Consider the following 13986-nt stretch of genomic DNA (forward strand, 5'->3'; position numbering starts at 1 on the left):
ATGTGGAGCAGGATCTGCTTACCCTTCGGGGGCACCTGAGATCACCCCTAGTTTTCGGTGGTGTTCGTGTTGTTTATTATTTTTGTTTTCTATGTTGTGTCATGTGTACTATTGTTTGTCTGGTTTTGTTTTCATTTTTAGCCATGACGTTGTCAGTTTGTTTTAGATTGATGAGTTTGACTGTCCCTTTAGTATCTTTTGTCCCTCTTTTATATTCTTCTCATATATTTTATGATGGTAAGGGGAGGGATTGTTCTTGATTTTCATATGATGAATACATAATCTTTCAATCAGTTTAATTGAGGTCTGGAGCTGGCATGTCAGTAACTGATATGTCATTGACAATGTACATGTGACAGAAACTTTGTAACATAACGCATCTATATACAAAGTATGAAGCTTTCTGCCTTCTTAACTTTAAAGCTAAGGCTGCCAGATCAACACACTATGTGAGATCACAGAAGTCACAGACTTGGCAAAAATTAAATAACTTTTTTTCTGCTGAAATTCCTTTAATTCATTTAAAATGAACATAGGTTTTTTTTATTCTGATATCAGTCACCTTTTATACCAAAATTTACTGTAAGTTTAAGCAATAATCAATTTTGTTCCTTTGATGGTTCTTTTATATTTTTGAATCTAACTTCATTTGACTATTCTATGAAAACATTTATTCTGAAGTAAAAATCTTATGTAATATAGGATATTAGTAGTCTTCCACTCATGCCTACTTTTGATTTTATACATCCTTGAAAACTGTTCCCACACAATGTTCATTTGTGTTCCCTCTATTATTATAAGCTCATAATCGTGACTAAACTGTTATTTGGCATTTACTCCAGTTCCTATCATGTGAACATGTGCACCATTTTCACAGAAACTTTAACCTGATCATTGAACTACAGAATCTTGATAACAAGAAAGTGTCCATAGAAAACAGATGCCCCACACACACTATCATTTTTATGATCAATGGACCATGAAATCGGGGTCAAATCTCTTCTGCATTAATATTTGAAAGATTATAATAAAGGGAATATGTGTACTAAGTTTCAATAAGATTGGATCTCAACCAAAAACTATTTTGAACATAATCTTTGACCTGAAGGAGGACAGATGGACTGAAAGAATGAATGCAAGGACTAAAAAACATAATGCTCCCCAGTGAAGCATAAAAATTCTAATTAAGGACATGTTTCAAACTCACAAACAGGAAATCATGATGCTCACTTATATCTAAGGCAGAGCACAACAATGCTTCAAAGTATTGTTCCAGGGCTGAATGTGGATTTAAGTAATTTATCATAATCAAATAATAAAGCATATTTCAACTGTACATTATTATTTTTATTTAAATGTCATATAGCGTAGGTATAAATAATTTACTTAACAAACAAAAACATATGAGGACAACAGTAACAATAGACATAAATGTATGCATAGATAAGTGGGTTAGAAGTATTGCCCTGTCTTCTATACAGCCTCTTCATTTACTTTCTTAGTAATCTTGTAATTGCTTTTATAGCATCCCTTATGTACTTGGTATAGGTTAAAAATGGTTTCTTGAATAATTTGTGGTTTTATACATTTTACAAATAATTTTTACATAGAGGTTAAAGTGAACCACAGCACACTGTTGTAAACATCATTTTGAAATATGTTATGTTTAAATTTATGGACAATAAATTTGTACATATATATGTTGTATTTACAACGAGAATGAACTTAGCCTTCATAAAATTATCATACAAAGGTCAATGAATAATGTAGCATATACATATTTGTGAAATGAATGTATTGAAAAACAAATCTTTTATGTGTCTGTAAATAACTAAAACTCATGTTTTAGAACACATTAACAGTTTTTTTTCATTTATTACAAAATAACCCCAAAACTATTTGTTAAAAGAATAAACAAAAGAATTAGAATATTTTTTTTAACTATCTAAGTAGTGACTCACAAATAAAATCCTTTATCATCAAATTTGTATTCCTACATTCCGATGAGCTTTATCACACAACATTCCCCCCAAAAAACAAATTATGATTATGTAATTGAACCAGGGGTACTTCTGGTTATAACATAAAAAAACTACAAACTGTACAAATTAAATGATACCATGCGATAAACAAAATATGAAATCAATAATATCAGTAACACAATTATTTTGGGATTGTTTGTTTTTAGCAATTTTAAATTGTGATCATCCTTCTCAAAATTGCAAATGTACAAAAATGAAATGAATGAAATGAAAATCAAACAAAAGTCACACTCCTGAACACTCATTGGGCTTACAAAAATTATATATCCTATAAAAATCCAACTAGCAAAAAAATTCTTAAAGTTAAAATAGTGTTCACAAAAAAACAATGTTCATCTTTTAGTTTTTATCTATAAAATATTCTTAGATCAGATACAACTTAATAGCATACCAGCCAGGACTTGAAAATACAGGTGTATATTTTAAAAGGGCACTCAAAGGGTTCACAAGAAAAACTGGGATTTATTCAACATTTATGTTATATCACTATAAGTGTTATTATTTAATCATCATGTGCTAGAAAATGATATGATATCAATATTGTGACCTTATAGAAGGTTGTCACTTCTGGAAACTGGTCTTACAGAGGTTTCTTAATTTCACCTGAGCAAGTAATGACTTAATTGTAGGTGATTATATACAGGTAACATGTGTCATATTTGATGATGAAGTGTGTGTCTTAAGAACCTAAGTTAATGGCTGTGATGACGAAAAAAAAGTTCATAGTTTGCTTATTTATCAAATGGGCACAAGGGTGCAAAATTCAACTCCCCTCTATTTACCTCTGCCTGCAATACTGACTCATTTCATGTATCATTTTATCACTGCCTTAAGTGGGAAAGTCATTAAACATGCAAAACCAAACTCTAGGGTATAAATGAAATTAAATGACAAAACATAAAATGTTATTGTAAACATAAATGGATAAGTTCAACATGTAAACCGAATTTTTCAAACATTGAATTAAAGTTTGTCAATGGTTTACTTAAAACTATGTGCACCAAGGTCTGAACTGTCAGACCTAACACCAAACACATGTGAATGAGTCCTTTGGCTGAAAAACCAATGTCAGATGAGCTATTCTCAACCTGCTGTATGGTTTATTCAGGAAAAGTATAAGATCATCACTAACAACTATATAAAAAAACAAACATAATTTCTATTACAATTCAGATCATTTGAAAAATATTTGTTTATATATAATCATCCTAATTAAAAAGATTATTTCAGGAACTTCACTGAATCAGACAGATAGAAACCTTTGAAGAAAACCCTGATACATAAAAATGAAATGCCCAAATGAAAGCTTGATTTTTTTTAGGTACTAATTTGTCCTATACAAAGAAATTAAGCATTAACTTAACATTAATTGTTTAGTAAAGGGATGCATAGACAATAAATGGTTGGATTTCCTATATCTGCCCAACTTAGTATGGTTAACAAGCTGTTTACTTTGATATGTTAATACATGTCTCTGTCATAAGCAAGCTGCAATCTTCTCGTAAGTCAATGTTAATGTTATTTCTTCTTCTGAGCTTGAGGCCCTCTTGGCGGCGTTACTGGTCTACCCGAATTTAATCCTCCGTATTGATATTTTGCCTTCTTTTCAGAGGGTTTCAAGATCTGAAATGAAAACATCAGCCTCATCATAGAAACACATATAAAGAAAACAATTCTTATAGCAATGAATAAAACAATTATAACATCTCAATATTTGTGATTCAAGAATATCAATAAATAGAGAATAATACATGGCAAAATCCATAACATATGTCATATCATCCGGAGACACCAATATCAGCCCAAGGGTCTTTAGACCCGAGGAATGATATTGGTCTTGGGTGATATGGCATGTGACATGAATTTTGCCATGTTTTATTCGCTTTATCATATATTTCAGGAGAGTATTGTCAGTATTATATGAACAGTTTTTTAAACCATAGCACTGGGTTACCTTCAGTTCTACTTTTGTCTTGTTTTAAAAGCCTTAAAAGAAGCTTAAGTACTTATCCGAAGCACTTGGGTTACCTTACAATTTACGTGCTGTTGTTTAAAAAATATTTTGTTTATTGTATTTTTTTGTGTGTATTGTATTTTTATAGTTGCATTTAGTGTGGCAAAAAATATGAAAACTTAACGTTCATGATGTCACATGCAAAACAAAGACGTAAATTGTGTCACACCCAAATGACCATTAATTTTGGACCTATTTTGAAGGAAAACATTTCTTAAGCTTACATAAATAAAAACTGACTTGATGTATAAAAAAAAAAAAAAAACAGCAGAGGAGTGAATAAAGGTTAGGGGTGTGATTAAGGGGATGATGAATGGTGCACATCAAAGTTGCGCAATATGCATTACACAGCAGGCTTTTAATCAAATATTCAAAACTACTGTTTTTACTACTATAAAACATATGATAAATAAAACTATAACTTTTTGTGATATGTTTTGAACAAAATAAAATCATCCAAAGAACAGCAACAAAATTCAGGGAAGCCTTCAGAAATGTTTTTTTTCAAGTAAGCTATTTTTTCTGATGCATCAGCAAAATTCAGTCAAAGACTTGCATTTTCAAATAATTAACAGCTTTGTAAAAGTGCACTGTCTTCAACATGATAAAAAGACAAAGTTCAGAATATTTTGTATACAAAGCATAACTGTTTTGCGATTATTTTTACCAGGCAAGTCTCTTCAAGGTTTTCGTATAAGTCATTGAAAAAGATCTGTCAGTGATTTAGCTAGCGCTCGTCACTTTCGTATTTTACGAAAAGGTTTTCGAAATGACGAAAATATTTCATATCAATTTCGTCACTTAAATTTGGAAAGTGTAAAAATATTTACAAATCAAATTACTTGAATTCTACCTGTCTTTATGTTTCTGACAAGTTTATGACCCTCAGGTAATTAACGTTTACCAAAGGTGTTAAAAGTTGTGATGACAAGTAATCTAGCAAGTAATCCGCCTATCGCCAATCAGATGGGTCGCTAATCCCTTAATTATCATTATAAAACCTCATAAATGACCATCATAATAATCTATTTAGGTTAAATCAGTCAGTCAGCATTTCATTTTAATCATTTCTCACAGTTCAGTCGTATTTTCGTCATTTGAACAAAATTGATAAACTTCCCGGACATTTCAACTTTATTTTAATTTCAATATTTCCCTTACGATCATAATTTGCAGTTTGCTTGTCGTAGTTTCGTCATTTCAACATATTTTCGTCATACTTTATATAAATATTCATCAAAAACTTTCGACAACTTCGATTAACAAAATGAAAAAAGAATGAACTTTATTCAAAACGTAAATATTTTCACTTGCAAACAGGTGCTTCCTGTTCTATGTATTGCGCATGCGTAAAAGATCGTAGATGAATCCGGTTTTATTCTGAAATTATAATTCAATTGTCACTTCCCGTTTTCATTTCTTTCGTTTAAAAATCGAAAGTAAACATGATCTACAGTCTACAGTCATTAGAATCGTCACATTAAGTACGGATGCAGATCCTTCTATCCAATATTAAAGAAATTGATTCCAAATAGATATTAAAACGTATTTTCAAGGATATACATGATTGTGAAGTGAAAAAGTCGTTACAAGTTCATTTGTGCAGTGGTTAAAAAATAGAGGCACCCAACTTTTGTTGATAAGGGGTGTGCCCTGAAAATAACTGAAGTGATGTTTTGACCATATTACCAGATCCCTGTTCTTATCTTCATATCTTAGCATCACATCAGTCAATTCATTCAATATTGTCAATAACTGCCTACATTAGCAATCCTAAAGTCTTCAAAGATCCTAGACTAGTCCTTGAAGGACTTGGACATATATGTATAGCTAGTTTGATAAACATCCTAGATCCCTTGCTTTATAAAAAATTAAGGCTGATTTTTATCACGCGCAATAGTGACTAAAGCCCTCAAAATCCTAGCTAAAACCCTGGATCTGTGCAAGGAAAACTTCTAACAGAATGAAGATAATCACATCAAACCAGATATACTCTATGTATGCTATTAAACTGTTTGAGATATTTTCAATTACAAGTGTTGTATGGTAACTTATCTAGTTGTTATAGCTGTCAATGTACTACACACTAGTACTAAGAAAAGCAAACCAGATGTTTTAATGACTTTGCAGACAAAACATATGCGAAATCATTTTACATTTTTTGGTCATTCAATATCTTTGCCATAGGCCCCTTTTACAAGACCCTTATACATGCTGTAAGAGTACACAAATGAGAGGCAATACAATCAGGAAATTTTGATATCAGTTGCATCATCACTTCTGTTAAAAAAATAGTCCCCCCTCTCAAGAAAAACCAAGAACTTCTAAGAACCTATTTATCTTGAACATTACCTGAAATGAGCACATCAATGTTTCATCTACAGACATCATTCCTCCTGCATTATCAAACTCTCCACAGTAATTAGGTGCTGAGAATAATGTTACTAACTGTCTCTTGGCAAAAAACTCATAACCATCTTCAACAACCTAAAATACAAAATAATATTTCTTCTTTTCAGATTGCTATGTAAGATGAATAATTAGTCGCTGGTCAAAGACAATGGATATACGACCTTATGGAAAATATGTGTCTTAAGGCATCAGCAAACATGTTTAACTCAGTCACATTATGTTTGTGTCTGTTTAAGTCAAGAGCCTGTAATTCAGTGGTTGTCGTTTGGTGCAGTATATCATATTTGTTTTTTTTATTATTTTTTGGAACATTAATCAGGTCTTTAGTTCTCATTTGTCAATTGTTTTACATTTGTCTTTTCAGGGCCTTTTATAGCTGACTTACTTTAGCTACATAATCCCAAAAGGATTGCATTTTTTTTCTTCACAGGAAACTACGTTCTTGGAATGTTATCTCAATAAATAACTTACCTGATGTGCTCTGCAAATAAGATCTAAGTCATGTCTGTTGAGGAATTTACTGACAACATCACCACCAAATGTGAATGACACACCTCTATCATTCTCTCCCCATCCCGCAACATCTTTATCTGGGTCTGACCACAATAAATCACACAATAAACCTGTTAAAGACAACATAAAGTTTCTTTTTTAGTTACCTATATATTACTCATATCTATCAAATGACTATCATTCAGTCCATATTTTGTATATGATAAGGGACCTTTGCAGAATTAGACACATATAAAACATTGAAGTTTCAATTTCAAAATTTTCTATTTAAAGCCATAGAAACATTGACACAAAAAGCATGTTTTGAGGTTCTTAATTGTTCAATTATCATTTTTAGAAAAAAATGTTCTATATGTTTCTGGAATTACCCTAATTTTCTTTTAATCTAATTAATCTCCCTTTTGTATCATCTTAATGATGGACCAGTCAATCTGTGTCGTCAAACCTATAAAGCCAATGTTCACATTTTCTGAAAGCCTTCATTTATAACACTGTTTTATATGGCTTGAATATCAGCATTTAGAAATGTATGTCAGTAGATTTGTTAAATAGACAAATAAAATGTTTGTGTATTTCTCTACCTGTATCTGGTACGTCTGTTGGTCTCATTATTCGTCTGATTTGTTCCATTGACTGTAGATCAGGTGAAAGTCCTAAAAAGTACAACACATCTTAAATGTCACAAAAATTCACTACTTTTATCATAAAAAAAATAGTTTTAAGGTTGCACTACAAAAATTAATGGTAATATTTTCAAACCCATGTGATGCACAATGTTTCAAAAGATTTTGCATCTCATGCAATACACAATTCAATTTTGGTTTATAAAAATCCCAAATAACTGTGGTTACTATTAAAGGCTTTGAGAAATCAACTGGACTTTGGTCCATTTAACCTTTCATTTTAACTGGGCCAATTCTTTTTTACAGGACATTTTACAGATATGGTTTTGACAAAATAATCTAGGATGTGTCCGCAGTACAAGGATGCCCCATCCGCACTATCATTTTCTATGTTCAGTTGACGGTAAAAATGGGGGAAAATCTCTAATTTGGCAATAAAATTAGAAAGATCATATCATAGGGAACATGTGTACTAAGTTTCAAGTTGATTGGACTTCAACTTCATCAAAAACCTACCTCAACCAAAAACTTTAACCTGAAGGGGGACGCACAGACCAGAAAACATAATGCCCATAAATGGGGCATAATAAAAAAATAAAAATTTGGTCTAGTATAAATGCATATCATTGAACAGGACCAAACCATCTTTGCATTGTGTGTCAGTTTCTAAACATTAAGTTGAGGCAAACTAAAGTTAGAGAAAGGAAACCAACTTTGAGATGTGCGTTCTTACAAGGGTAAAACTTGATGCCACCTTAGCTATGGTGTGTGCTATAAATCGGAAAACTCAAATTTCTCTATCAGTTCAAATATTGAATCTTAGCAGTTTTCAAAAATTAAAAATAAATAGTCATTTCTGCTTTAGTTTGTTCCATAACTGACCATAGTAGGGTTAGTGAGGCACTTAAATTACAGCTTTATGAATAATACAGAATTACATCAATCAGATTGAAAATACAGATCTTGTGTCCTTTACTTTACACAAGGATATATCTGACAACGCCCCACATGTTAATAGGCGCAATGGGCAGTAAGTAAGTATATCTGACAACACACTGTTCTACTTTCTGCACTGGTAATTTTTACATCAACTAATGAAATGTCAGCCTTTAAATGTTTTAACCCTTTCAACGCTGCATTTTTTTTTTGTGTTCATTCATTAGAACAGTATTTTCCTTTTCAGACTGCTGCATCTTTTTTATTATAAGAGATACAGAGAAAGTTATTGGATGAAAAATGTTCAGGAGAACATGAACTGTAATGTTAGGCAATTATTTTAGTGAAATTTGTATCAGGTTACCTGCATTTTCAGGTAATTAACAGGTAAAAGGTGTAATTTGTTACATTTGTGTTGAATTTTGAATAAAAATTACTTTTAGACTTCATTTATTTTGTTGTTTTATCTGCCATATATTGAATAAGTCACCAGCTGCCCGATTCCATAGCATATTGCACCATACACAACGTATTATGTAATCGTGGCACAAATAAATAGCTCAGTCCTAAAAAAAAATCAGTTATTCTCCGTTTTCCCCCCTTTTTCTACATCTCCTAATGATCGATCAAAATCATATTTCCCACACGAATTAAATGTAACAAATACATTGAGATTACAAGAAACCTTTTAACTAATCCTTGTTGTTAGTTTTGCCATGGAAATACTAAAATTTTTCCATATTTACAGCTTCATTTCCGATTTCCCCCATTTGCAATTGTCAAAATATTTGTTTTTATTTTCCTTCTACTGCATGAATTTACTATAAAAATTGCCAGGATTTCAAGTGCAAATGAGACCTTGTATCTCCTAGATTCAAATTAGGAAAAATTAGAGAGAATCCGAATGAAAACCGAATGGTTTAAGAGTCCTGATGAAAAATCCGTTTTCATTGTGGCATATGCCGTGAATAGCAGTGGCGAACAGCTTATGTCATCGCGGCATATGCCGTGTATAGCGTTTAAAGGTTTAAGTTGTGTTCAAAACAAAAAATCCTGAAAGATTTAGACCAGAGTGTTGTTAGATCCTTATAGCTGTTAGACACAAGATCTGTATCTTAATTAGATTGGAATTAAATAAAACTCAAATTGAGTGTGTCTCCTAAATAAGCCCTTCAATTCATTCTTAAACCGTCTGTATATTTGTTTTAACCATATAATCAATCTTCACCTACCTCCATGACAACAAAATATTTTTTCATCTATAATAGCTGCAATAGGTAAGCAATTAAAACAATCTGTAAAGGTTTTCCATAACTTTACTGTGAATCTTCTTTTACCTACAATCATACAAGGCCATAAATAAAATGAGTAATTTGTAATTTTCTTCTTATTTCTTTATAAACCATACTCTTATCACTGATGTGTATTTAAAAAATAGGTGAAATATCAAATGTAATATCAATGAGATGTAAAAAATTAAAAATAATATGTGTATTATGATGACATTATCAAGAATTAGGGTTCATTTCATTTTTAAATTAATTTTCAGTCATATCATTCCAGATCATGTAATTATGATTGCCAATCTGTTGTTCATATGATCAATCCATATCAAAGTCATCTGCTGTCAGTTTTAACATGAATAACAGTAATGTAGTTGAAGAGTTGTTGCAGTCAATTGTCAATCTGACAGTAACAAATGTAGTTTGCCAGCAGAGCCAGTAAAATAGATATTTGAGACTTATCCAATCAACCCTACTCATGCATTAAAAAAGAAGTAGTATGTTAGAGCTAAAAAAAAAATTTAAACTTTCCGGAAATAAAACACAACCAAATCTTACATTCATCGTAAAAGCCATATATTCTGTTTATACTAGCACATTCATGGTTTCCCCGTAATAGAAAAAAGTTCTCTGGGTATTTGATTTTATAAGCAAGAAGTAAACAAATAGTTTCCAGTGACTGTTTGCCCCTGTCTACGTAGTCTCCTAGAAACAGGTAATTTGATTCTGGTGGAAATCCTCCATATTCAAACAACCGTAATAAATCTGTATACTGTCCGTGGATATCTCCTACAAAATACAGAATGTATCAAATGATTGAAAAACATAGTGTGCATACATTGGAAAGTTAAACAATAAGTTAACACAAGCCTCACAAATTTTATAATATTATTTGACTGCATAAACAGGCCTCACAATATAAACTGATTTAAAGTGCTCGGTTACATAGTAAAAAGATTCTGATCAGGTTCTTTGTGAGAAAAATAAGCACTTCTGTCCAGTTTTCAGGTTAGTCTGTAAACCAAAAAGCCTCCTGAAAGACAATTGAATTCTAATTTGGTGAAAATAAAATGGAATAAGCTATTATTTCTGTAGAGGCTTGGTTTTAAAATGTTTTAAAGTTATTATTGCATACATATATATTTGACAAGACTAAATATCACTACCGATACTTTGCAAGTCTGCACACCTTCAAATTAACCAGCACAATGGCATACAATGTGAAGTGCACACCTCCTAATTCTCCACTATATATAACAATGACACACAATGTGCCAACTTTCAAGCCAGATGAGGAACACAAGACTTACTTTACATCTGTGTACCTACATATGTAAATGGGGCAGTGATTGGGAAAGGCAGGGACAAAGTAAGCTGTGATACATAGTTTGAAATAGATGGACCATGAACATAAAGAATGGCACATCATATTTCAATGGGTTTTTTTAAAATAAAAACACATTTATAATTTTACTTATTAATGAACTAATGGGATTGCTTCTAAACAGTTAGAAAAAAGAGCATTCAGAATTATACTTAATTATCTTTATTTGACTTACCACATATTTTAAGAGGTGCTTCAAGTTCCAGTAGTATGGGCTGGCTAAGAAATATTTCTCTTGATTTCAGGCAAAGTCCTCTAACTTCAGCCTCTGTCATATGTACTGTCTTTCCTGGTCGACATCCTCGGACTAAAAAAAAAATAACAAAATAACAAATTGACAATTTGTAGATATGTGTATGATGTAACAGATCACTTGACACTGAAAGTCATGACAGTATAGTTACGTATAAGCTGTAACATGAAAAATCAAAAACCTCCAATTCTAAATTAACCCCTTGACCTTGTATATGTCAGAGAATGAATATCATCTATTAAAAGAACTTTAAAATCTAAACTGGTCAGAAAACTGGTATTTAAAAAAAAATTTAAACCTCAAATACATGTAGTTTCCCTGACCTTATATCATGTATGTAACTATCATGTTTTCAATATACATGATATACATGTACATTTGTATGGCTATTATGTTTTAGTATCTATAAATCTTTGGCTGTTGAATATTTGGCTTTACATATTCCTAATGAAGGTTAATCTATAAAAGGGCTTGGGATGCATGAAATTTATAGTGTTGTTTTTATCTAATAGATATAGGAAGATGTGGTGTGAGTGCCAATGAGACAACTCTCCATCCAAATAACAATTTAAAAATTAAACCATTATAGGTTAAAGTACGGCCTTCAACACGGAGCCTTGGCTCACAACGAACAACAAGCTATAAAGGGCCCCAAAATTACTAGTGTAAAACCATTCAAACGGGAAAACCAACGGTTTAATCTATATAAACAAAAATAAGACTTTTTGACAGGGAAGTCATTTCTAAAAATTAATTAAAAGTCACTTGAACAAATGACTTTTTAAGTTCTAAAATTTAAACCAAAATGTCTCTTGGCATACCTACATTCCGTTATCAAAGGTTTTTCTCAAAGTTGGATACAGTTTCGTTCCTAACTGATCAGACAGAGGTTAAATAAACATCGGATAGTATACAATAACCAAATATGCTAATATAATCAGTATTTGGACTAACTATCTTAATGAGATACTGTCAACAAGTTCCATGATAAGAAATCAAAGTTTTAAATGTTTTCATGCTTTAGACTGGCATTGCTGTTTTTACTCTGATGATTCTATCTCTATTTTGAAAACACTAGAACTGAAATTTTTTCTTCACTTGAACAAGTGATGTCAGTAAATTTTGGAATAGGTGACTATCATACGTGGTGAGTGGCACGAACAGAGCATTGCACAAACAAAAGTGGAGGGCGGCAGCCCATGAACAAACAATTTCACATAGAACATTGTAGCAGTGAGCATCTGTATTTTATGGTACCAATATGTAAAAAGGCTTATTACAAGAACCTATTTATCCTTCTGTTACTTAATATGTGTGATACTTAGCATATATAGGCAAAGTACAATTTTCAAATGGGGTTATTTTTACAGTACAGCAGTAAATCATATAATTTATAGTCCCTCCCTTTTGAGAACTTCTGATTTAAACCTCGTGTCAGGGACACAGTGGTCAGGGACTAATTTGCGTGTGTGTTACACCTAGGTCGTAGCATATCTTCAGAAGGTTATCGTTCTTTTAAACAATAAAATGGTTAGGATGTAAGTTGATTGCAACTGTCAAACTTATGAAACTGACGGAAGACGGGAGCTCATAAGTTTTCAAACCAGTTTTCTATTTGACCATTCTTCTCATACATCTTTAATAATAACTTTTTTCATTCGTTTTAGAGATTCTCTGATTTCTAAAAAGTGTTTCAAATACATTAACACTCTAAGTTTACCCTCTAACAGTCGAGAGATCAGACTGTCAACATTCAATTCTGTTTCCGCCATATTGTCTTATGACGTCACAAATAGTTGTAGACAAGCACCTTGCAAAATAAAAGAACTTCCCACAACGGATAGTGCAGATCTTTATTAAACTCGAAATAATATTTATTTTATATCTATTTTTCATTGATAATCAGTTACAAAAAGCGGTTAAACGGCATTGTGGACTGTTTTCGATGGAATTAACGCCCTTAATTTGGTAACCACATTCCTTTCCTAGATGTCACTGTATCAGATATTTTTATGTGAGGGATACGATATACAAAAGGCGCGAATTTCAAAATCAGTATTATACAAATTTGCTTTCCACAGGTATTCAAAAACATTAAAATTTCTTTGCTTTAGTTTTTCTTTCTATTTTCTTTGTTTTACATATATTTTTTTTAAAGAATTTGGTTTAGCTCCTATTATTTAAATGAAAAAAAAGTACTAGTATTAACATAGACATATACGAGGGTCTGGATGGGGGGTGTCTGTTATTCTGTAAACGTTTAATATTTACCCCTTTTTTCTCTAATCTTTAAAAAAAATATCCCCTTTTTTCTCTAATTTTCCAAAAATTAACCCATTTATTCTCTAATCTTCTATTTTTGGACCCTTATTCTCTAATCTTCAATTTTTAAGGGCATTATTCTTTAATCATTTAACCCCATCCAAACCCTCATATACGGGATTGACCCTTTCGGGATCCGGGAATTCTTTTTTCGAATTTCGGTACCTCGGAATTTCGTTTTTTAAGCCCGAGATTTCGGGATTT

The 13986-nt window shown here is 31.6% G+C and overlaps 1 protein-coding gene across 1 annotated transcript; it reads right to left on the bottom strand.

Moving 5' to 3' along the window:
• Positions 1-1325: 1325 nt before the first annotated feature.
• LOC134710398 (serine/threonine-protein phosphatase PP1-beta catalytic subunit) lies at positions 1326-13416 on the bottom strand. The gene is made up of 8 exons (XM_063570753.1): positions 13181-13416; positions 11383-11514; positions 10382-10612; positions 9773-9877; positions 7563-7634; positions 6940-7091; positions 6409-6543; positions 1326-3665 (listed from the first exon to the last, which is right to left on the bottom strand). Exons 1-8 carry the CDS (start codon positions 13230-13232, stop codon positions 3561-3563), a joined length of 984 nt encoding a protein of 327 aa, XP_063426823.1. The 5' UTR covers positions 13233-13416; the 3' UTR covers positions 1326-3560.
• Between the last annotated feature and the right edge of the window lie 570 nt (positions 13417-13986).

The sequence above is a fragment of the Mytilus trossulus genome, chromosome 3, assembly GCF_036588685.1.
Source record: "Mytilus trossulus isolate FHL-02 chromosome 3, PNRI_Mtr1.1.1.hap1, whole genome shotgun sequence".
NCBI lineage: Eukaryota > Metazoa > Mollusca > Bivalvia > Mytilida > Mytilidae > Mytilus > Mytilus trossulus.

Excerpts from the sequence above, each read along its gene's own strand:
- LOC134710398 (XM_063570753.1), bottom strand. The coding sequence starts at position 13,232 with ATGGCGGAAACAGAATTGAATGTTGACAGTCTGATCTCTCGACTGTTA. Across the intron at positions 11,515-13,180 it reads GATCTCTCGACTGTTAGAGG|TCCGAGGATGTCGACCAGGA; the intron begins GTAAACTTAGAG and ends TTTTTTTTTTAG. Across the intron at positions 7,092-7,562 it reads AACAGACGTACCAGATACAG|GTTTATTGTGTGATTTATTG; the intron begins GTAGAGAAATAC and ends TGTCTTTAACAG.